General features: G+C 35.6%; 1 protein-coding gene and 4 non-coding genes across 5 annotated transcripts in view; 4 read left to right on the forward strand and 1 right to left on the reverse strand.

Moving 5' to 3' along the window:
• Nucleotides 1-3,375: 3,375 nt before the first annotated feature.
• The window catches only part of snap25b (synaptosome associated protein 25b), a 43,084-nt gene continuing 21,959 nt past the window's right edge, over nucleotides 3,376-24,500 (reverse strand). The window contains exons 2-8 of the mRNA XM_058750343.1: nucleotides 21,416-21,546; nucleotides 18,757-18,798; nucleotides 16,920-16,968; nucleotides 11,232-11,349; nucleotides 7,254-7,370; nucleotides 5,347-5,491; nucleotides 3,376-4,201 (exon numbers count right to left, since the gene is read on the reverse strand). Coding sequence (XP_058606326.1) covers nucleotides 4,133-4,201; nucleotides 5,347-5,491; nucleotides 7,254-7,370; nucleotides 11,232-11,349; nucleotides 16,920-16,968; nucleotides 18,757-18,798; nucleotides 21,416-21,487 — 612 coding nt within the window. The 5' untranslated portion in view covers nucleotides 21,488-21,546 and the 3' untranslated portion in view covers nucleotides 3,376-4,132. The remainder of the gene's footprint in view (nucleotides 4,202-5,346; nucleotides 5,492-7,253; nucleotides 7,371-11,231; nucleotides 11,350-16,919; nucleotides 16,969-18,756; nucleotides 18,799-21,415; nucleotides 21,547-24,500) is intronic.
• On the forward strand, nucleotides 13,158-13,240 carry trnal-uaa (transfer RNA leucine (anticodon UAA)). Its single transcript has one exon. It is a non-coding gene; the product is annotated as a tRNA-Leu (tRNA).
• trnal-uaa (transfer RNA leucine (anticodon UAA)) lies at nucleotides 13,383-13,465 on the forward strand. Its single transcript has one exon. It is a non-coding gene; the product is annotated as a tRNA-Leu (tRNA).
• trnal-uaa (transfer RNA leucine (anticodon UAA)) lies at nucleotides 13,689-13,771 on the forward strand. The gene has a single exon. It is a non-coding gene; the product is annotated as a tRNA-Leu (tRNA).
• Nucleotides 15,803-15,885, forward strand: trnal-uaa (transfer RNA leucine (anticodon UAA)). Its single transcript has one exon. It is a non-coding gene; the product is annotated as a tRNA-Leu (tRNA).

The following is a 24,500-nucleotide window of genomic DNA, read 5'->3' on the forward strand; positions in this document are numbered from 1 at the left end:
GAGAAGGTGGGCTGGGAGATGAAGAGCAGGCCAGCGGAGGGCTGTGACTCAGAAGAGAGGGTGGTGAGAGTGGGTGTCAATCGCTGAATAATGATGATCCAGTTCAATCAGCACCTGCGCTGAAGCGCAAATTACGTATCAAAGAATTGTCACATCCCAACTGCTTCACGCGCTAAATAAGGTTACCGAGCACAGGTGAAATTCTGCCTGAGAGAGCTGGAGCGTTAAAGGAGAAATTCAATTAAGAATATTAACAAAAATGAATCTGCTATTGCGTTCAAAGAGCATGTGAAAAGAATCCATGTGGAACTTTGTGGCTTTTAGTCCTTGTTTGTTATTTTTGAGGCCATGTACCTCAGAACGTTCTGGCGTGCTTGTCTTTAAAGGCCTGGACTAACATCATATTAATAGAGCGTTCATTCAAAGTTACTTAATAACGTTCTTAAAACGTTAGTACAAAAACATTGTTTATTAAACCTGTTTCTAAAATGTAATGTTTGCAAAAAATAAAATGGAACATTTCCCTTGTCTTAAACATTCACAAAATGTTCAGAAATAATGTTTTTATAACTCAGTCAAAATGTATTTTTTGTTAGCTGGGCATAAAAGTAAAACGTATATGCAGATATGCATTTAAAAATGACAATACTGATTTATCTTGCACTCATGTGACCAATAAACTGCTTACTTTAATGAGAATATTCTTATTTTAAATACCACCTGCTTTTGATTAGAACGTTACAAATAGTTTATCCCATGCAAAAAAAAAAAAAAAAAAAAAAATACTTTTTTTAGCTTATACCTTTTTACTTGTTTTGCTAAAAAAAAAAAAAAATCTAAAATCAACTAAATAAATTAACTATACCATATAAAATACTATTATATGATATGAATATTAAAATAAGTTATTAATATAAATCATTTTATTCATAGATTGTATTTTGAATATAAGCAAACATACTTATATGTTTCTAAACTTTTAATTTGTGCATCATTGCATCTCAAATATCTTGTTTTAAATATCACAACATCTTCATAAGGACATGTGGAGAGTTGTTGAGGGAAACTTGCTTTCCAGCTTAAAATACCTGGTTCACAAAAACCAACGGTGCTGCCAAAGGAAATTTGTTAACACAAAGGAAGATGTGCTTTTGTCAAGGGATTTCACATTCCAATCAGTCTCCAGAAATGAAAATGGAACCACTTGATTATTGTACTTGTATGAACTCATTCAGCATCCTCTAGACACCGTTTTCTAACTCGGCAGTGTAAAATACTGTATCAGTGTACATCTAGAAGTCACTGATGCATATCTGCCAAACGCATAAATGTGGCAGAAGAAAATCATCAAGAGATTGCAGAGCAGTAGAGAAGCACGTCTCTGATAAGAGCAGAAAGATATTGCAGTCTTGGCTGACGGTGCTTTCATGTGTGTTTTGCTTTTGAGGTTGTGTGATAAGTGTGCCATATGAAAGTCAGGACTCGGGCTACGCTTGAGAACATCTCTTTCAGTTTGGACAGCAGAGGACATTGTCTCCATCTGATGAGAACAGCATTGTGCTTCTCCACAACAAATAGAAAAACAAAAATGGATTTATATTTATGGATTTATAGTTTGACTGATTTGCATCTCAGCCTGTTTAATGTACTAGTGAGACCATGTTTCTTGACCAGCATCACTGCAGTTATGCTGATATTTTGAACTCTGTAACATGAATATGCTCTTGTTGTAAGAAGTATTTCTGTAAAAAGGGTGTTTTCAGACTTTCAGAAAAGAGCAGAAATATAATATTTAATAACATTTCTGCACAGGAATAAAATACAGAGCTGAAATTATTCATTTCTCAGTGAGGGACTGAAAATTAACGTGTAAGAGGGTCATTAATACAATTTTTAAAGCTTTGAAATTGAAAGAATATGTCACATTTATCAAATGTGTTAATGTTTTCAGATGAGACAAACCATCTAATACCCACAAAAATCAAAGAATTCATCAAATCTACTGATCTTTGGGCTGTTTTCCCACCAAAATGATGTCACTTCCTGGACAGTGATGTCATTAAAGAATTGACTTTTAATCATTTAAGGGAAATTGCAAAAAAAGACAACCAATCAGATAACCAATTATTCTCAATGAAAAAAACAACAACAAAAAAACCCATTTTTATTTCAGCCAAAATAATTAGTTTTTTTTTTTTTCTAATTATAGTTATGGTTTAAACCTTACATTTTTATATAATTCAACAGTATTTCTTTTCCCAAGGTCAAAAACATTCAATGTAAAAAACTTTAATATAACAACCAATCATTATATTTTCTTTAATCACAGGCCAAAATGTTACCTAATGTAGGTCAATATAATATTATATAATTTGGCTTTTAACAACTTAATTTCACCATAAACAAAAGCTCAATTAGCTGTAATATGACAGTATTTTGTGAGTCAATCTTTAATTTAGTTTACTATAAATAAAAACTTCAAAAGACCTTAATGTTAACTGTGATGATTTTTAAAATATGCATATTTTCTGTTATGTACAAACAAGAAAAAACACCAGAGGAATAAACCCATTATAATTAATGCAGTCAGTAAAGCTAGCCAGAAAATATTATTTAAACAAATTTTTTTTTTTAACTTTTATTTTCAATGGGAATTGTTTTTTGCTTTTAGACAAACTGACCAAAACAGATTTAATGATCTTTTTTCAATTAAAAACAAAAACAAACATTTGACACCATTTCACTTTTTTTCAGTAAAAGAAAACATGTTTTGATTAGAGAAAACATGTATTTTATGGTTTTATGTTAGAAATTAGTGCACCACACAAGCAACATCTGTTCAAAATTCACCCCATGTGCACATTATTGAGCTGTTAAATAAATATAATTTTATACATAATTAATTTGTAAAGTTTCTTAATTATAAGTTTAATATTTTAACCAACATATTAAGCCCTATTTACTCCATCATGATTATGATCTGTTCATTATGGTGTGTAATCTTCTCAAATAATTTAAATTTTTCCAGCCTGTTAATAATGTTGCTGTACATTACTGGCAGCTGACTTCAATAATCACGACTGGCCAGCCGTCCCCTAACACCTAGGTTTACACTTGCTCGTGTTTATCCATGTTGTGTGTGTTGAAGCAGTGTGTGTGTATTTGTGTATTTCAGCATTTGGAAGTACTTAGTGACGTTGCCAGGCATAATCCATGTAAAGCCCCTGGTTCAAAGAGGATCTGGGTTAGTACAGCGCACACAGCCACTCTAACACTCTTGTATCAACAGCAAACGCTTGCTATTGTCTCTGCGTTGGGAAGATATTAAATCAGATACGAAGCAGCACACAAAGAACCGATGCAGAAAACAATAGATTCAGGTTTGTTTAGTTTTTATTGGCATTTAGTTCCGATTTTTCATCAACTGACACATTTTGCAGATGTACAGAAAAAAAAGAGTGGCACTATTGTGATGTTGCTTCAAAACGAATGCATGTACTGACATGCCCGTGCTGTACGGTAATGTCTACACATGGGGTAATAATAAGTGAAAGTGACACGCTGTATACATATATGACCACTTTAGGTGTAATAATCATTACTGAACACTGTCTAAAGGCGATTACAAAATGGCAGGCTAAGATAAGCAATCCGTCATGTGATCTCCTGCACCTCACTGTCTAATTCGTCTCCTGTCTCACTACATCAGAATATGAAGCATGGCTTATTTTGAGTAAAACACAGAGCATGGACACACGGATGACTGAAAACCTTTAAGAAATTTCATCCAAAAAATGTGTGTATATATATTTAATAAATATACACTTTAAAAAAAAAAACATAAAGAAACCAACAAAGAGAAGAAGAAGAAGAAGAAGAAGAAGAAACTTCACATGATCTCTAGCCATCAAATATGCACTATGTACATTTAACCTTTGGAGAGAAAGATACAGAGTAAATGTGACCATTTACTAGACTATCAGTTAAGACAGACACACGACGACACTTCCTAGATAGAGCGTAGAGGGGCTGATAAGTGCATGTGTGCAAACTGGTCGGGTGAAAAACACATGTGCACTGTTGCAGGTACAGCGGGGAAGGGAAAGGGAGCCGAAGCACTTCTCGCAGGGGTTTAGCCACTGCCCAACATCTTTGTGGCGCGCTGGTTGGCTTCGTCGATCCTGGTTTTGTTGGAATCGGCCTGGAAGACAAAAATAATAGATACAGATACAATACTGCTTGTTTTCAAAAAGAAACTGGGAGTGATATAATACAGTCATTTTTAAAATCATTTTTTGTTTAAATCAGCAAAAACTATAAGAAATATTACTTAGTTTATTACTTTAAAATGTAAACAATATATCATTTTTTTGCATTACATTGTGCTTAATTGTCATGAAAATAATGTCACAATGCAAAAAAGTCTAAAGTCTTAATGGTTTTAATATACAAGAAAGTGCAACAAATGTTACCTGATTTATTACTTTAAAAATTTTGGTGTATTGTCACATTAAATTAATGAGAACAAATTATTATTATTATATGAAAAACATATTAGATATGCTATATAGAACTGAAAATTGGGTATGCTTAATTGTCTTAATGTTTATTAAAAATTTAACACGATTCATTTTGTGATTCCAGAACTTTCAAAGTGTTATTCAATAAATAAATAAAAAATAATAATAATTTATATTAATATTTTATAGTATATTTTTGATTCATAATTATATATTTATTTATAATTATTTATAAAAATGCACAATGCATTTTTGATTTATGAAGTTTCATGAATTGCTCTTCAGTAAAATCAATAGTTATTGAAAAGAAAAAATCTTGATTTTAGTGTTTTTTAGTATTTTAATTAAGTTAGATTACTTTAATATATTAATATTAATAATAATATTAATTATATTTATAGTAATATATTAATTGAAATCATTTTAACTCATCATGAAGTTTCAAAAAATTATTCTTTATTTTTTCTTTGCATTATGTTACATTAGCAACAATTACATTATATATGTTCATAATAATATATTCATTTAAACAATTTCATGCTGCAGCCCCCTTGGAAATTTGTTGAAGCTCCCTGATTGAAAACCACTGTTCTGAGGGGTTGAGTTTAAGAGCAATAGTAATTATGATGGATTCCCTTATAAAATGCTTTTATGATCCAAAATTCATAATTGCACTACTCCAAACAAATATTAATGTCAAAAGGTATTTTTACAGTATATATATGGTATAATTAGAAGCTCTTATCTCATGAGAGAGTTTGCAGTCACTATTGAGGCTCTTGTGTTGAGTAATAATTTCTCTGATATTACAATATCATGATCTTACCATATCCATAATCCTGTCGATTTGACGGTTCTGGGTGTCGATCTCGTTGCCCATGTCGAGAGCCATGTGGCGGAGGTTACCGATGATACCTCCCACCTGCTCCAAATTCTCATCCATTTCGTTCTCTCGTGCATCATCTGTTACCCTGAAGACATACAAAAAACCAGACTGGGTTTATTGAGAGCTCTGATTGAGATTTTTATATCAAAGTCAACATGGAAATGCATTCGGAATCGCAACCCATTTTACTTCCATAACGTGACATAAAGCATTATGAAATAGACAGGAAAAATGCAGTTATTATATTATGATAAAAGATTTCAAAAACCTTTTTCCCTGTGAACTAACATGCACAGATGAATCACAAACATGTATTTATGAAGTAAATATTGTCAATTTTTGCGGTTGCGGAGTATATGTCTCACAGTTCAGTTTTTTTAATCTGTTGCGGAAACATGCTTCCATAGTCTGATAGGTTGTACAGGACAGAAAAAGGACATTAAGCACATGATGATACAGTGGGCGATTCTGTTTACGCACATTACCTAATCCGTGGATTCTGTCTACACGAGCATGAGCAGAACAACTGTCTAAAACAATTAAGTTATATATGGACTCTAGCTAAACATTGCATTTTGTTTGTGGGATATTTTGAGACAGCGGACCAACAACAGCTCAGTGGTTTCATGACCACTCCTGACGTGCCTGAAGCTACAGTCTGGCACAAAGCGGACATTCGTCTTCTACAGACAATTATAGAGATCCTCATGACTCAATGACAAGTGAAGCGCGGTGTACTTACTGCTGATACACTAGATAGATGAAAACAACCACAGCTGGGAGTTGGGAGTCACAAGCGTATTTACTAACATGCCGCTCAAATTGATCTGTCCACACAACAAACAAGAGCTAATGATCGAAAAATGTCTGTACGAACAGGTAACTGAAGTCAATACACTGCTCTAATTGGCAGTTGATGCCTGTAACCATAGCAACAAATAGCAATAGTAATCACCAAGACTTTATATTACGATTTTATTATTATTCCAAATATTTTGGAATATTCCTGCTTTCATCTTCTCAAGAACTCTTCAGTTTCAATTTTTTTCCTTGCATTGTACCTAAAATAAATTTGGAAACTCTCAGAAGCTGCTAGTAAATTTAATAAATAATTACATAAATATAATTTCATAAATAATAAAGTCAGCATTGAATTAAATGAGAAAATTTGAGGTAGAAAAACTTCTTGTAAAATACTCTCCAATAATCTTTGTTTTATTTACAACTTCGAAAAATAATTATTTTTGCATTACATTAATGAACAAGATACCAACATTACTATTATTATTATTATTATTAATAATAATACTATGTTTTGCATTACAGTAGCCTACTAAAAATGATCGATTTGCTTAAATGTCGTGAACATTATGTTGCAATGCAAAAAGAATATTAATATATTATATAAGACAGTAAGACTTAATATATAAGGCAGTACAACAAATATTACCTGATTTATTACTTTACAATTTAAATAATATCTGAGTGTTTTGTCACATTAAATTAATGAATTATAATAAAATGATACTTTAATATTTTAAATAATAAAATATTATAATTATATATTATTGTTGTTATTATTATGCATTTCTGTACTATATATTATTATTTTTTATTATGTTTACACATCTGGCATGCACTTTTAGCAAATTACACATACATTTTTTGGTATACATTTTTACAGTTCATGAATCCATGATGTTGGTATTGCTAACAACTTGCTTATAGAATAAAATGACAAATTTCATAATCTGTCAAAATATAAGATTAGGACTCTCTCAAAAGTCTACTCACCAAAGTCCACTGAATTCTACTGTATATACAGTAATCTCTTCTAAGTAACTGACCTGCGGATGAATCCTCCGCTGATGGCCATCTGCTCACGTTCATCGACCACACGGGCCGGCTGGCTGGACACCACCCCATCCTGGTTATTACCCCAGGACTGGCCACCACCTTTCAGCCTGAGCAACCACAGGAAATGAGAGAGACAGGGTGAGAAGCCGAGCAGTGTTTAGTAACATTATAAAGCACTGGACATGCACTGAGAGGAACTATATGCAGATAGAGAACACTTAAAACAGGAAATGGTGGTCAGGATTATATGAATGTTATGGAATTACATGCATTAAAGGTGCTCATGAATAAATGAACAACACTTTCTTGGAACTAACGTACACACATCACGTACAGTGGGGGTGTGACAGACAATTACATAGACACTGATGGAGACATGACAGTTAATTAGAGGAGGTTTACAACAATTATCAAGGTGAAGAGACAGAGAGAAGCATTCAGCAGTAACATGTTCTCAGTGAGAGTACAGATTAGACCTATTCCAAACATATAAAGTCTGTTCATTAAACATTTAGATACAGCATGTTATCTTTTTAATGAAATCAATAAACCAATAGAAAAGCATTTATCATAACAAGTAACATGCATTGCATTCAGGCGGGGAAGGGAATTAGGCTGTTTAGAAACAGTATGCATACAGTAAAGGTCTAAGGCTTTGTTCACACTGCACCCATTTTTCAAATCCAATCTTTAGTAAGTGACTCTGTACAGTAAGTGATGAAATCGGACCTGCTTGTTCAGACAGTCATTATCCAGTATATAACAGTCACCATAGTAACTTAAAGACATAAAAAATATAAAAATTCTGCCACCATTTACTCATCCTCATGTCATTTCAAACTTTTTTCTTTGGTGGAACACATAATAAAATTCTCTGAAAAATGCCTTAGTATTTTTTGTCTATATAACTAAAGCACATAGTGCTGTTATTGTTCACTAATCTATTTAAGAAAAAATCTTTAACTGAAATAAAGGCAAAATACTAAATAAATACTATAATGAATGACTAAAAAAAAAAAAAAAAACTTATATAAAAATCGAATATATTGCCTTGGCAGCTAATTGAAATAAAATAAGTTGAGACTGAAATAAAAATAAATAAAAGCTTAATAAATGTAAAACAAAACAAAAAAATTGACAAAAGCATAACAAAATGACTAAAACTAAAATATATAAATGAAAATATAAAAATAAAAGATTTTGAAATCTGAATTGAATTTGATTTTAAACAATATATGACTGAATTGAATTTGGGTTTGTCAAAAACTTGTTTTCAACAGGTTTGAGGTCCGGATACATACATACCTAAAAAATGGGATTTTTTTCTGCTTGTCTGAACAAAGCTCACAGCAACTCTCTAAGCAATGCAGGTGATTTCCTACAAGCTATTACCTTTAATTTCAACCTTTTATGTAAAATAGGGCTGTTTCTACAGTACATGGAGATTTTATGGCACGCATCGCCTTATGCCACTGCCATTGTGACTACAGGAGCTGATATGAAAAGCTCTGACCAGAGGCAGTGAGACTCAACCATGACCTTAATCCTTACTGACACAGACACAGGTGCGTGTCTTTAAAAAGAAACATGAATAAAAGTTCTGAGGTAAGCCAAAATCTCCTTTACATTCATCTGCACATGCTTTAAAGTCAACATGAAATCAAAATTGACCTTGTTTACCTTCTTAATACACGTTCTTGTCGTACTGTGCATGATTCATTATCTTTCATCAAAATGTAATAACTTGCATCACCCTTGAATGACTTTTCTTTTCGGCTTACAAGCCCTCTAATCAAGCCACCTGTCATAAAAAGACTAGTTAACCAATCCAATCAATTTCCGATGCATAAAATCAAGCTCCCACTCTACATTTTCCCATTGAATATTCATTATACAAACTTGCCTTTCATGTTGACTTTAAAAGTAAAAAATATATATATATATATACATTACTGTTTTGTTACACTTTGATTACTTCAACCCCAAATACATAAAAGGAATAAGACACTACCCATTAGTTAACATTCATAAATACTTCATCAAACAACTGGCGTTTGGCGATGGCCTGCATTAACGCTGATGACCGTTCAACACTTTTCAGCCAGGGACAGTTGCTCACATGAGTATTTATGCAGTGCCTGTGCCATTATGCAAGAGTTGGTCACACAGCATATTATTAACATAATATTTGCAACTCATGAAACAGAGCATAATAAGAACCGATGTCTGTGACTACTTGGATACTGCTGAAAACTTGACTGAATGTGCTTGTGCATTTATAAGGTTTAAGGGTGCACTAAGTCATTTTTTACTTTAATTAACAAATCATTTTAACGAAATCATTTACAAAACTCCCACACTGTAAAAAGTGATAAGTTGACTTAACTTAAAAAAACTGAGGAAACCCATTGCCTTAAAATGATTAAGTAAATAATAATAATACAAAAATAAGTTAAGTGAATTGTCAAGTTCACTTAACTTTTTAATTATTATTTACTTAATCATTACTTCATTGACTTATCTTCCTATACAATGTATATAACCATGTAAACATTTAATAATGTTCAAATAATCTTTGTATGCCGTTTTAAAAAGCAAGAAGTTTCTACTCTAAATTCTGATTGGATGAGCCATGTGTGAAGCCATACTGTTCTGCAAGATCATACTGTTGTTTCCAGTATCAGCAATGGCTCTCTGATATTGACAGTCAGTTGATTCTTTTCTGACTTAAATCAGTGTTTTTGAACGGATCGGTTGCTTAGTTAATTAGTTACTTAGTTACTCAGATTACTAAATGATTCAAGTACTTACTCAAAGGCAGTCACTAGTTTAGTTAATGGATTAATCTTTTTTTTTTTTTTTTTAATGAACCAACAATTCAGTGACTCTCAAACCATTTCAGTAAATGATTCAGTGACCCACTCACAGAGAGTCGCTTGTTTTGTTCCTGAATGAATCAGTGATTTTGAACAAATCAGTTGAGAAAATGACTCAGTGACTCACTTTCAGTCACTTGTTTCCTTCCTGAATGAATCAATGCTTTTGAATGAATTGTTTAAAAAATATAAAGTGACTCTCTCAAAGAGAGTCATTTTATTGTCCCTAAATGAATCAGTGTTTTTGAACAAATCCATTTAAAAAATGATTCAGTGACTCACACATAGTTAGTCTCTTGAGTGAATCGCTGAATAAATTAAGACAGTCAAAACAACCTACAGATGGAGTCACTGAAAAATCCTCACTGTCCGATTGTCTGTGTAACACGCGAACATTGAGGACACAAAAAATAAATCCCAGTGCTACTGTTTATGATCATTCTTGGAGCGCCACTTAATCAATCAAATTTCGTAGACTAGAACTGTTCTAAACAGAACAAAAAATGACTTAGTGCACCTTTAAGGTATGAATAGCACATAATTAGCAATAAGCTGTACTATAATCAATTACTCAGGCCGGTTATATTGCCAAGATAACATTTTCCACCATGTTACCCATTTGCAGTGACATGCTTTGCCTTTCAGGAACCCCTTTTGTAAGAAGCCAGCTCTGCCAGCCTCAAGTAAATAAAGCATGAATTTCTAATCTGCGGTCCACAAAGTTCGTTCAAGGAGTGTGTAATGCTTGCATTTCAAAAAGTAGCACATGCATATTAAACAGGCACTTAACATTTACGAACAACAGTCCTTGACCAATGGATCAGTGAAGCATAGAGCCCAGCATATTTGCACATTCAGCCGGCAGAGAGCAGGGCCTACAGCTACAACTATGGGTTAACCAGTGGTGCCTCAGACGGACTTAGCTCTACCGCCATCCCCATGCACAGAGAAGTAGTCCAGGCAGAGCGCAGTGGGGGGAAGTGGCAGCTACGGAGCGAGCAAGAGCGAGCGTGCAAACTGGCCATGTGCGTTTTTTCCTATTTGTCGGGTTCAGGCAGGCAAGCAGGCAGGCAGGCGACAGGCATCACCTACTTGTTACATGGACATGGACATAGACCACAGAGATTTCCTAGATCCGTCAAATTCTTTTCTGCTTCTTTCATGTCCTTATTGATCTGATCCATTCCCTCTTCGATGCGCTCCAGTTGCTCTGATTTAAACATTAGTCAATTACGCCCCCAAAAGAAATAAAGAGTGCGGAAAAGGAACAAGGAGAGAAAGAGAAGGGGAAGGCAAGGAGGAAAAGAGGGACAAAAAGAAAGAAAGAGGCTTAAACATTCACAGTGACAAGAGACAGTCAGACAGCAGCAGACAGGTGAGAGCCTTGGACGCTTCACCAGTACCTACTTGTCGCAGGGACATACAAGTCCACAGCATTTGCCTACATCTTTTAAACTTTTCTCAGCTTCCATCATGTCTTTGTTGATATGGTTCATGCCATCTTCAACACGCTCGAGTTGTTCTGGTCAGGACAAAGGGGTGACAGTAATGAAATGAGACTTTGCATCCTGGCAGACAAAACGATGAAGAACATCTAAGCTGTCCAGAAACACATCTACTCAAAACGTGAGACATTTGAATGATGCAGTGGGTGGTTAGGTTAGGTCGTGCCGAGAACATGGACTATGAGGCGCAGAGCACATACGCAAATAAGAAAGTGACTTTTCAACCCACATGCATTTACCTGTTTAATTTGTGCTCAACTTAACAATTTGCCTTGGATAAATCACGGCAATAATGAAAGAAATAGTTCACCCACAATTAAAATTCTGTTGTCATTTACATGCCCTCATATTGTTCCAAACCCATACGAGTTTTTTGTCCTCCATAAAACACAAAAAGGAGATTTTTTTCATCTCTAGTTTCATGAAGGATCATTCCACAAAAGGTCCTTCAGATTTTTTAAATGTTCTTCACACTAAGAAAAAATTGTTCTTTCAAGAACTGTTAAGTGAAAGATTTTTTGAAGAACCCCCTTTGGAACCTTTATTTTTAAGAGTGATAATGAAATTGAATGGGGAAAGACTGGGGCTGTCAAGCTCCAAAACCACCACTGTATAAGAATCATAATCATTCAATGGAAGAAGGTTCAGGTTCAGAACAACATAAGAGTGAGTGGGTAAACTATCCCTTTAAAATCAAAAAGCATATGCTAATATTTTGTAATAGGGATGCTCTTCTGAGCCTTTAGGGAATCCAGTGGTTGTTGGCATGAATGCTTGGCATCACTGGGCACTTGCTCACTGTAACTGAGCCATCACTGTCTGAGCTAAACTGAAAAAAGAAACAGTCAGGATAATTATGAACTTGTGAACAACGTGAGCAAGCGCCGAGAAGATGATCGGAAGCAAAACAAAAAGCAAAAAAGAATGAAATATGGAGAATAAATATTAGTTATTGTGTGGTAAGGGGAAGTAAACTGAAGAATGTAATGGTTGATTCATTCATGAACTGAAAATGAACAACAGACTGAAGGGATACACATTCCTTTAGGGCTTTAGAAAACTGTAAAATCCCTGGGGGAGCACAACAGATGTTGCAATTTTATAAAAATAAGCAAATATGATAATAAGATTCACTTTTAAGTGTCTGTTCATCTGCCCTTAATTGAGCTTGAAAGCTGAACTAAAATTTGTATTCTTCATAGCTAGTTTAAATACAACTGACAGGGTCTAGTGTGAGGTTTCCACCATATAGCGACAACAAGCCAAATGGCTAATTGGGTTTTGCTTCTAATCCCATGAGCAAGAGCAGCGTGACTAAAGAAAGAGGGGGAAGGAGGTGAGAAAGAGACAGTGGGGGACTTGTCTCGTCATTGGTTGAAAGTGATATGAAGCATATCTTCACTTTTTTGTATTTTAAGTAGAATAACACCAGGACTGAGCCAGTAGTATGTTACACACAGACTGTGGTGCATGCACTGGGCTATTTTGGTGCCTTTTCAAGTATCTATAACTAACCAGGATGGCCAAGTGGTTAAGGCGTTGGACTTAAGATCCAATGGACAAATGTCCTCGTGGGTTCAAACCCCACTCCTGGTAGCAGGGTTATCTCTGTATTAATTATAATGGTACTCAAGATGAGAGCAGGTAGGTCAATATGTCTGCCACTACAGGGAATGAATGAAACATAAAATTATTCTGATTATCATCAATATTCTGAATTTAGGAAGAAACTGCAACAACCAGGATGACCGAGTGGTTAAGGCGTTGGACTTAAGATCCAATAGACAAATGTCCTCGTGGGTTCGAACCCCACTCCTGGTAGGTAAATAAGAGTTTTAAGTAGAATATAGTAATGCAGCTATATGTGGTTGATTTCAACAAACTGCTTACTCAAAACTGATTCTGAAGTACTTCTAAAATGACTAAAGAGGTTTTTATCACCACAAAGTCACCAGGATGGCTGAGTATGAATAATTGCAGAAAATCTGCCTTATCTTATAGAGATGACAGAGAGCATATAGGGGAAGTAATTTCTACAGCTGCAACCAGGATGGCCGAGTGGTTAAGGCGTTGGACTTAAGATCCAATGGACAAATGTCCTCGTGGGTTCGAGCCCCACTCCTGGTAGAAAAAAATTTGAATTTTTGAGTAGAACACAGTAATGCATCTGTATGTGGTTGTGTTTGCAAACAATTGAGTCTCTCAAAACTGGTTCTGAAGTATCTCTAAAACAGTGGTCTCAAACTCAATTCCTGGAGAAACACCTGCTTGGAAGTTTCTAGTAATCCTGAAGACCTTAGGTGTGTTCAACTTGAAGCACAGCTACAGACGGCGATCAACGAGAGTAGCCACTTAGACTAGGTTCACACTGCAGGCTAAAGTGGCCCAAATCCGACTTTTTGCACAAATGTGACCCATATCTGATTTTCTTATGACAGTCTGAACAGCACAAATCCGATTTTTTCAAATCAGGCCCAGGCCACTTTCATATGTGGTCCTAAATCGGATACATAGCCAATGTTTTGCAATGCGACTTCAGTCTGAACGGTCATATCGCATTTCATGCGATTTTTACATCATTGAAATGCAACAGACGTCACAATTCTGCGCTGGAGGAAATCATGCTCTCCTTCTTCTTAATATTCTTCTTCTTATCACTTTGTTATTTAGGCTCCGATTGCACATTAACTTAAAAATTGCTGAACACACGTCATTGCTGTCATGTGGTGAATTTGGCCAATCGTGAAACAGCTGTGTCGTTATCAGTACTCCAGCAGTCGCTCTGAAAAAGCTGCGCCAGCTGAGTCAGCCGGCTGCTCTCGAAACGCTATCGCAGTACTTTGATGCCACACGTGACAGTGACGTTGGCATCAGCGCCGGTTCAAGTCGGACTAAATTTTTAACCGGCAAGCACTGCTTCAAGTCAGCCACCAAGGTCTGCGCAGTGCTGCATGAAGTCGAACGCACCTCTTGATTTGCTGGATCAGGTGTGTTTGATTAGGGTTGGAGCTAAACTGTGCAGAGCTGTGGCCCTCCAGGAATTGAGTTTGAGACCAATGCTCTAAAAGGAATAAAGAAGGGTTTTAGCATCACAAAGTGACCAGAGTGTTTAGGTTACTCCACCCCAAAATGAAAATTTTGTCATTAATCACCCATGTCCCCAAGAAAAAAAACAAAAACGACTTAATTCAACAATTTGTCTCCTCTGCGTCAGCGTAGCGCCATTGTGGAGAGTATCCGCTGGATGCAAACTGCGTACGCTATTCTGTGTCAGCCGCACCACACGGATACATCTTTTACATTTGTTTTACACTTTGATTTGAACGAAAACAGCATATCCTTGTGGTGCGGCTGACACAGAACTGCGTACGCAGTTTGCGCCCAGCAGATACTCTCCAAAATGGCGCAACAATAGTAACATACAATACGTACAATAATAAACGTACAATACGTATCCATGCGTTACTGATGACAGAGAATAGTGTATGCAATATTGTTGAATAAATGTTGTTATTTTTATTTTCTTTGCGCACAAAAAGTATTCTTGTCACTTCATAAAATTCAGATTGAACCACTGATGGCAGATGGACTATTTTGACGATGTTTTTTATACTTTTCTGGGCCTCGACAGTGTAATTTACTTGGCAGTCAATGGGACAGTCACAAGCCACCCGGTTTTCATCCAAATATCTTAAATTGTGTTCCGAGGACGAAGGAAGCTTTTACAGGTTTGGAACGACATGGGGGTAAGTGATTAATGACAAAACTTTCATTTTGGAGTGGAGTAACCCTTTAATCTCCAATTAACAAATGTCCTGGGGGTTCAAACCCCACTTGTGGTAGTTAATGTCTTTTCTAGTGTGAACCAGTGCAGGTAAGCTGCATTGTCTTAGAGATGACAGAAAACAGACCCTTGCAACCATATTAGAGGAGCAGTCACTTCAACTACCACTTAACAAAAACAACCAGGATGGCTGAGTGGTTAAGGTTTTGGACTTTAGATTCAATGGGCAAATGTCCATGTGGGTTCAAGCCCCACTCAAAGTAGCAAATGTCTTTTCCGTTATGCATAATCGTAGAAAATCTGCTTGATGGCATAGAGATGACAAAAAGCATATTGAAGAAGCAATTTCTACAACTACAACACAAAGAACAGCAACCAGGATGGCCGAGTGGTTAAGGCGTTGGACTTAAGATCCAATGGATGTATGCCCTCGTGGGTTTGAACCCCACTCCTGGTAGTGAAGTTGATTTCAAACATTGAAGGATGTTGAAATTTGTGTTTGGTTAATGTCACAACATATTCTATCTGTAAATAAAACAGATGGAGTACTGTACCTATGGGGACAGTTAACACTTTAGGCCGATACCCAAAGGCTGTAGGTTTGAAATGCTAAAAAAAAAAAGATTAATGACCTGCCGTCGAGTTAAACAACTGACTTTATGTAGTTCTTTAGTTAAAAATGGTACATTCTTCATATGTCTCTTTATATGTCTCCTGAAGTGGACTTCTAACTGGAAGCCTTCTGAGCTGTAGGAGACTATTACATTCAGCAATCAGAGCACAGCTTTATGAGACGTGCTGCTGTTCAGCTCTAAAACTGGAGGCAAGAAAGGTAGCAGGATCATTTAAGGTAGGAAATGGATTGTCCTGAGGCAGTCTGAGGAACACAACATCCATAATTTAACACAACGAGAAGAAGGGCTGTATGTTGTTTTGACAGACTAATTAAAATTTCTCTTCCATGTGGAAAGGAACTCAACATTTCTTATTATCCACATAAAACCGAATAAAGCCTCAAGCATTATAAAGGCTTAATTTGTCAATAGAGACGTGACTGTTTCTATTAAACTGAGTCACATCATTGATAAATCAATTACAGTTTTACTTTTCATAAAAATGCCTATGCTGTTTGTGGAATGGAGTATGTTTGTCTAATTATCCTAAAATAGCATTGAGTGTTAACTGGAAAGTCTTTCACCCCAGGGATTGTACACAGATATATTTCATCTGGTGAAGAGGAGAGCTGTTTGTCATTACCAGCAACATCGATCGTTCAATTTACCTCTTTACATGACTCTCTAAGCATTGCTTTTGACATGACGGCCTGATGTTTATAATTGTCTAAAATCATTTCTTTAATCTGCAAAATAGCTCACCTGGCTAAGTATTACGAGTAGCCTATAGACAGTCAAGTTAAAATAAGCAAATAAATTTGACTTACTGCACAACCTCATTAAATGATTCCATAATGTGTTCTTCGCCGTAACTTACCTCCCTGTTCATCCAGCATAACCAAAGTTCTGATACCAGCATCTTTACTCTAATCCATCAAGAATGGCAACGCAAGAGAAAAGAAGAAATAAACAAGTGAGAGAAGCCTACAGGTGAACAGAAAGGAGATTCACACATATTTAGGTCAGATATAAGATGAGAAAAGAACAGCAGGGAATAAAAGAGCTTTTCAGCAGAGGACAGACTGTAGTGCACAGCATTATTACAACTATTGAAATTCTTCAAGAGCGCTTTATTCATTTGGCAGGTAATTATAAGAAGGCAATGAGGTGGCAGACAGTATGGAGCTAAAATTAGCTCAGAATTGTAAACAGAGCACTGGATTGAACTCTGAAGGTATGAAAATGTGTGTGTGCAATATGGTGAGTCGTTCGCTGAGGCGCACGCAGGTTCTATTGACCTAAATAAAACAGCTGATTATCTTATTCCGAATCCCACATCACCTCATTATTTTAACTAGATGATTGAGCACTTGAGCACCGAGTACCTACAGGAATCTTTATATGTAATGAAAAACAAACATTAATACTTAATTTATTAAAATATCCCCATCTTATCAGCTCTGTCAACTCATTTTATACTAATAATAACAGGTATGTGCATTTACTCAGCATTTAATCAAAGTGACATATGGCATAATGGAAACTGGAAGCGTTTAATATGAAATCAGATGCAAGAACCAGATGTGAACATTATATTTGTTCAGCACCGCTAACCTTTGAAGTTCATTAGCAGCCCAAGTATGCAATTTTCTTCCAGCAATGGCAAAAATGAAGCGGGAGAATGATATGCTCATAAATTTGGATAACCAATTTCAAGATGTAATTCACAAAACTTGGTTCTGGGCCTGTTTTTAAAGATCCATTATGGTATTGCGATCAAAAATATTATGCATCTTGGTTGCAATAACCCTTCTGGAACTTTCATATTATACTAACAATACCATTCAAAAGTTGGGGTCTGTATTTTTTTTTTTATAGGAAATTAATAATTTTATTCAGCAAGGACACATTAAATTTATTTAAAAAATACAGTGAATATTTTAACATTGTTGCAAAAAACCCCAACTATTTTTAAATAACAACTGTTTTAACAATGAATGCAAGAAATCTTTCGTTAACCTCCAAATCAGCATATTAGTATGGTTTTTGAATGCAGGTGATTTACCGCTAATCACGGAACCAGCTTTACTACAGAGATGCGCATGATCATCACGTTTGATATATCGCCCAGCCCTAATAATGTATTACAATAGTACTGTTTTTATTGTTTTTCTGATCAGGTAAAATGTAGCCTTGGTGAAGAAAACATTTAATAAAAAACCAAATAAACAATATGATTTATACTTGCTATCACACTAAAACTAAAAAGTTTCTGATCTTTATAATGCCAAAGCAACCACCATTTTTTCTCAACACCATCTTTCATCTCCACATGTGGGGTCAGGAGTGTTTGATCCCTATTAAGACACTAGAAAGACTCTCCTGTGTCTCGCCGCTGCCCTATCAGTAACACATAGATGGAGTTTCTCTGAAATCATTATTGATTTTTATCATAGAGCGGAAATTCGGTGCTATTTCACCGTCTCCATTTCTGACCTTCAGCGGCCATGAAAACAAGCACTGCACTAAACTCGGTGTAAAAACGGCTTTTCATATACAGCCAAACTGATGAGCAGGAATTTCTCCTAGTGATCACAGTGTGTCATTTCCAGATATGTGACTTCAGTCTATATTTGCATCTTCAATATGCAATATGTAACTGAATATGTTGACAGAGCAGCATGATGGTTTTCTGCTATTTACTGAGTACTTACCTCTTCGACCAGCTGCAGCATGCGGCGAGTACTTTCCAAAGACTGTAGAAAGAAAAATACACTTATTATTACCCACAATGCACACAACAGCTAATGTGTTCCTGCTTGTTGTTTGGTTCTTCATGTTGTTATTTGAATGCTATGTGTCGAGCGCCACAGTTGGTACAAGGCCATAATGTTCATAATGTCAGTTCCGACAGCATGTTACTAATGGCTGCCAAGTTCAGACTGAACTGAATGTACAGCCATTTCTGTTCCCCCTCCTTTCCTTCCTGTTCCTTCAAAGAAAGCTCAAGATAGCATTATCCATTCATGAATATTTAAAGCTCTCCCATTCCAGTCCAGTGTATATATCTGAGCTGAAGAAATATGACTGCGCCGCGCCACAGGATGCTCAATAGCAGGCTGGGATTAAAGATCATTATTGAGATCTTGATTTTCTTTTTAGAGAGCTATCATCAAGAGTCATACCATAGATCATATGGAAGCATACACCACCTCGTCATTGTGAGGCTTTGAAGGTGAAGGGTGTCATTTTTTCAGTGTTAATACTGTCTCATGTGCCACTTTAATGCACTAGTCATTGACAAGTCGTCAAGAAAAACAGTCAAATAGCTGGCAAATAAATTTTTATCTCACACAATGATCAGCTTGTTTATTAATGCTATTTTTATAGATAGAGATTTAAAAAAAAAAAAAAAAAGCCTCTGCAAAAGTTTTGTTTACTTTTGCAAGAATCCTGGTTTGTGAATGCTTCAAATTAACCAGACGATTTCAGAAGTCTGGTTTTCAGTTTGCATATATTGTGCATGCGAAGTGCTCCAGTTTTAGTCTATTTTCACTTCAAATATATCAGTTGTTGCATGTCACCATAGATAACAAATGACATGCAACAATTTTTTCAATATAGAACATTCTGTAGACTATGGAATCCCGTTTCCGCCACTGAATAAAAAATAAAAAAGGTAATTGTGACGTTTTATCTCACAATTCTGACTTTTTTCTTGCAATAGCAAGTTTACATCTTGCAATTCTTTTCTCAGAATTGCGTCATAAAAACTCCCAAGTCTGACTTTTTTTTTCTCAGAATTGTGAGATATAAACTCGCAACTGCGAGTTATAAAGTCCTGTTCTGAGGAGAAAAAAGACTGATGTGTTGTCAGAGTTGTGAGTTTATATCACACAATTCTGACTTTATAATTCGCAATTGCGAGTTTATATCACGTAATCCTGAGAAAAAAAATCTGAATTTCGAGAATTGCGAGTTTGTATCAGGCAGTTCTGAGAAAAAGTCAGAATTGCAAGATGTAAAGTCGAAATTGTGAGAAAAAATGTCAGAATTCCAAAATAAAAAGTCGCAATTATCTTTTTTTACATTTTTTTATTCAGTGGCAGAAACGGGCTTCCATAGTACACAGTGTATTTTTTAATAGTTTATATACTATTATTGTATTTATTCATAGTTTACATAAGCTTTTATTGTTATATTTTAAGTTTTTATTTTAATTTTAGTTGAAGTTTTACAAATTGTTTTACTACTACTACTTTACTACCTTTTTGTGCTTAATTTTTATTTCAGTTTTAGTACATTTATTACTTCAAATTAAACCTCTTTTTTTCAGTTAGTTGCCAAGCCAAAATTTCTCATTTTCACCTTTTTCACTAATTTACCATTTAATATTCATATATTAAAGGCATTTATTGCAGCTTTATTTCAATTACAAAAAACGATTTGTAATCATTTTTGTTGTAGTTAATGGATTGATGCAGGGGTGATGTAGATGACAGTGTTTTGGACACCTGTCTGGAAACAACTGTTTTTGGTTTTTGTTTTCCTCAATTTGGTGCCACTAGTGGCACCTTAATTGCACAATTGACCTATAGGCAGTGCTAAAACAAAAAAAAATATTATTTAAGGGTTGATTAAGATAAAAATGATAATGTGTTTTTCTTAAAGGGATAGTACACTCAAAAACAAATTCAATCTCCCTCAAGTCCGTTCCAAGCCCACATGACTTTCTTCTGTGAGAAAAAAAAAATCAGTGATTTGAACTTAAGATAATATTCTTGAAAATATCTTCTTTTGTTACACACTGCCTTAGAACGACATGAGGTTGAGTAAAATATTTTGTCAGTATATAATTAAGTAAAACAATCAAGGACATACGTGCAGTGGCCATGTTAATAATGCACAAGCGTTCTGATGACACGGTCAATCACCTGTGTTACCCCTCCCACATGCAGTTGTGTGTCAAAGTTCTGATTGTTCAGCAGGAGACCTGTGTGATTAGAGGTCTATCAAAGCCAGTGCAGAACCCCCACTGGGCAGGTGCTGAGAGGGAGGCTGTTTCTGTCTGAAATAAGTGGAGAACCTCTCAGTGATCACCACTGCTTCTGCCTGGTGGTAACCAAGCAGCCTCCACTGCTCCATGACAAATAGATGAGAAGTCTCAATATAGAGTCGCTTCATTTTGCACAAAACAGATTTATTAATTCAGAGATGCTCTTTAGAGTGGTTCTGTCTTCTACTGCATGTCTGAAAGTCATGGTGTGTTCATTCTCCTTCATGCTGGGATGGGTCTATTTATAAACAGATGCTGTCGTATTTAGGATTCATTTTTAGATGTGCGCCTCCCATGCATGTTGAATGTGTACTTACCTCATCAGCCACCTGATCAGCTCTGGCCTGCATGTCTGTCAGCTCATTGCGCATGTCCGACTCGTCTGCCATGGCTGTTGGAGGGATGAGGTGCTCGCCTCTAAACGGGAAGTGTAGCTCTTACTTGAAGGCTGGAAAAGAGATGAAAAATGCTTTGTTTTAGGCTATGCCAAAGAAGACACACCAAAGCGAGCAATCCAGACAGATCTGGTACAGCAATGCACAAAAAAGTTCAATAATATACTGAATGAACAAACAGAATTTATAAGTGACTCACAGTGATGTGCATCGCATATACATCTCTGCAATTCATTCTATTTCCATTTGAAGACAATAATCAAGCAAGTATTGCATGGCAGTCAATATATCTAGACTCATTCTCAGAAACTGACTCATCAATTCAAGGACTCGGGTTACTCAAAGCTCACAAAATAGAAAGCGAAAAACGATTAGACATAGAAGATGTGTACTGAGAATTACATTATGAATTCATTGCTACTGCTAAAAATAATGCAGGAAATGTAAAGGAATTGCTAAAAATGTATTCTCAGTCCATCCAAGATGTAGATGAGTTTGTTTATTGATGAGAAAAGATTTGGAGAAATTTAGCATTACTACTTCACTTGCTCACCAATGGATCCTCTGCAGTGAACCGCTGATAAAAACATCACAATAATCCACAGGTATCACACAAATCCAGTCCATAAATTAACATCTTGTGGAGTGAAAAGCAGTTGTTAAATGTTAATTGATGGACTGGAGTCATGTGGAGTGCTATCAACTGTTTGGGCTCTCATTTTGACAGCACCCATTCACTGCAGAGGACCCATTGGTGAACAATAATGTAATGCTACATTGTAAGCAAATTTTAATTTTGGGGTAAATTGTTCCTTTAAAGTCAACAAAACTGACCTTATTTATTTTCTAAAAGCAATGTATAATGGATAAAATAAAGTACCATCCTACATATCTTCTACAAATACATCTAATCACATACGTAAAATGGGTCACAAGCACCTTTTAATGTTGACTTCAAAGACAAATGCTCTATCTACACTGACCACAGGGTCATTTTCTAGAGTGTTCACTGAAATTATACTATACATATGTCACATCCATCTGTATCAAGGGTCTTGGATGCTTTCATAAATGCCAGTGTGCCTCATGTACCTTGAGATCATTTATTCTTTTCACTGAAACTCAAGCACAAACATATAAAGATGCTTTTATAATCTAGTTTAAATGTAGACAAGCATTGGACACAAGTGTGTCATGTTGGCTGCAGCATCATCTTGGCATCCAGGCACTGGCATGTTTCCCTTATATTCCTCATCTCCTGGCATGGAAAACGCTTAATCTGCCTACTGTTGATCAACATAGGGACCAATCAGAGATTTTGTCAAGATTTACCACTTTAGCACTACACAATGTCTTTAAACAGACAATAGATTGGATTTCTTTTATGCATTTAACATTTCTGTCCAAAACCGCTTACAATGCTTTCAAATGAATCATTTTATCTGTTATCTGCGAACCAAAGCCATGACCTTTGCATTGCTCGCATTGTGCCAGCTGAGCTAGAGACAACACGAGTCGACACTTTTCTTCCTGGTTGGATGGTGCCAGGAATACATGACCACCAGTCCATGCAATGTTACTTTAATCAAGTGTAAATTGGCATCAAGTCATGTAAATATATTGCCAGAAATCTGCTGGAACTGCTGCCGGTGCTCCCTGTCATTAGCCATTTCATCTTACGCCAACTGAAAAAGGCAGCAGACCTCTGATACTCCATCTTCTCCCTGGCTGCTCTATCTCTGCGCTCCAGTGGTGAGAGGTCCAGAGAAAATATGAGTAATTAACTTACTCTCTTTTCTATTATTAGACAATTAGATTAACTAAAGAATCACACTTACACAGAGCGTCAAGCCGAAAGCCTGCTGATCTGTGCCATGACTCTTGTGACTTCTTGCTTTTGTTATTGTGTTCTAATGTCTCTCTTTTGTTTTACCAATGAAATAAATGAATGAACTATCAACAGCCCTATTATGTATCTAAAATGCAGTGCTGTTTGCTTCTATAATCTTTTGAATGGACTCCAAATCTGATTTGGAATTGATGGATGGATTCTAAAAATGGCTTATAGTGACCAGGACATATAGTGTAAAGAAACAAACAGAAAAACAAAGGCAAATTGTGAGCTAATTAATCGAACCTAAAATGATTGGAGCAGGTTTTGTTCATATATGTACTGATAATTATTCTCCCATATACATATCTCCATGATATCTTAGTATAGTCATAATCATACATAAAGTGTTAGAATCTCTCTAATCACCAACACAACATTTACTATAGCAAACTGACAGAACAAATTTCACAGCGTCACATACATAACTATTAATATTTATACATAAATTGAGAGCCCCCATTCTATCTAATATATACTCACATATGCAGAGTAGTTGAACCTCATCCTTCATTGGGGCAGATTTATATTTATTCAATTGCATTTCATCAACATTTTGGTTAAATGTAAAGTTTCTTTTTACCTGTTTCCTTAACGTATTTGATGACGCACTAATGTGATACTGAAATCTCTAACAGTGATTGGTTATGCAAATTAAATATCCACCCTGATTGGTTAATTTGGTAATAGGCGGAGCTTTGTAGCCGCTCGTTGTAACATTCGTGCAGCGATAAAGACTAGTATGTGCTACCGCATATGAAAGAAAAAAACAATATTTCATCATATGTATCGGAATTATGTACATAGATGTGTAAATTATAACAAAAGCTTCGCTTATGAGGCTCAGTTTGCCTATTATGCTATTTCGCTTGTGAAAGACTCGATGCTATAATTGATCTAATCTGTTGCTGAGGGACTCGTTCATAATATTCAGTCGCTTTACTTGTCACCACCTACTGTTGAGAGGATGTAACATCCAGAAGGATTCACCGAATTAAACAGCAAACAAATCTGAACGAATCTCTTTGGTGAACTGAATCAACTGATTCAAAGTCATTGATGAATCAAAATCATCTCAACGTTCTATCTAGGCCCTTCAGCAGAGTTGATTCCTTT

Source organism: Onychostoma macrolepis, chromosome 17, assembly GCF_012432095.1.
Source record: "Onychostoma macrolepis isolate SWU-2019 chromosome 17, ASM1243209v1, whole genome shotgun sequence".
In the NCBI taxonomy this organism is placed as follows: Eukaryota; Metazoa; Chordata; class Actinopteri; order Cypriniformes; family Cyprinidae; genus Onychostoma; species Onychostoma macrolepis.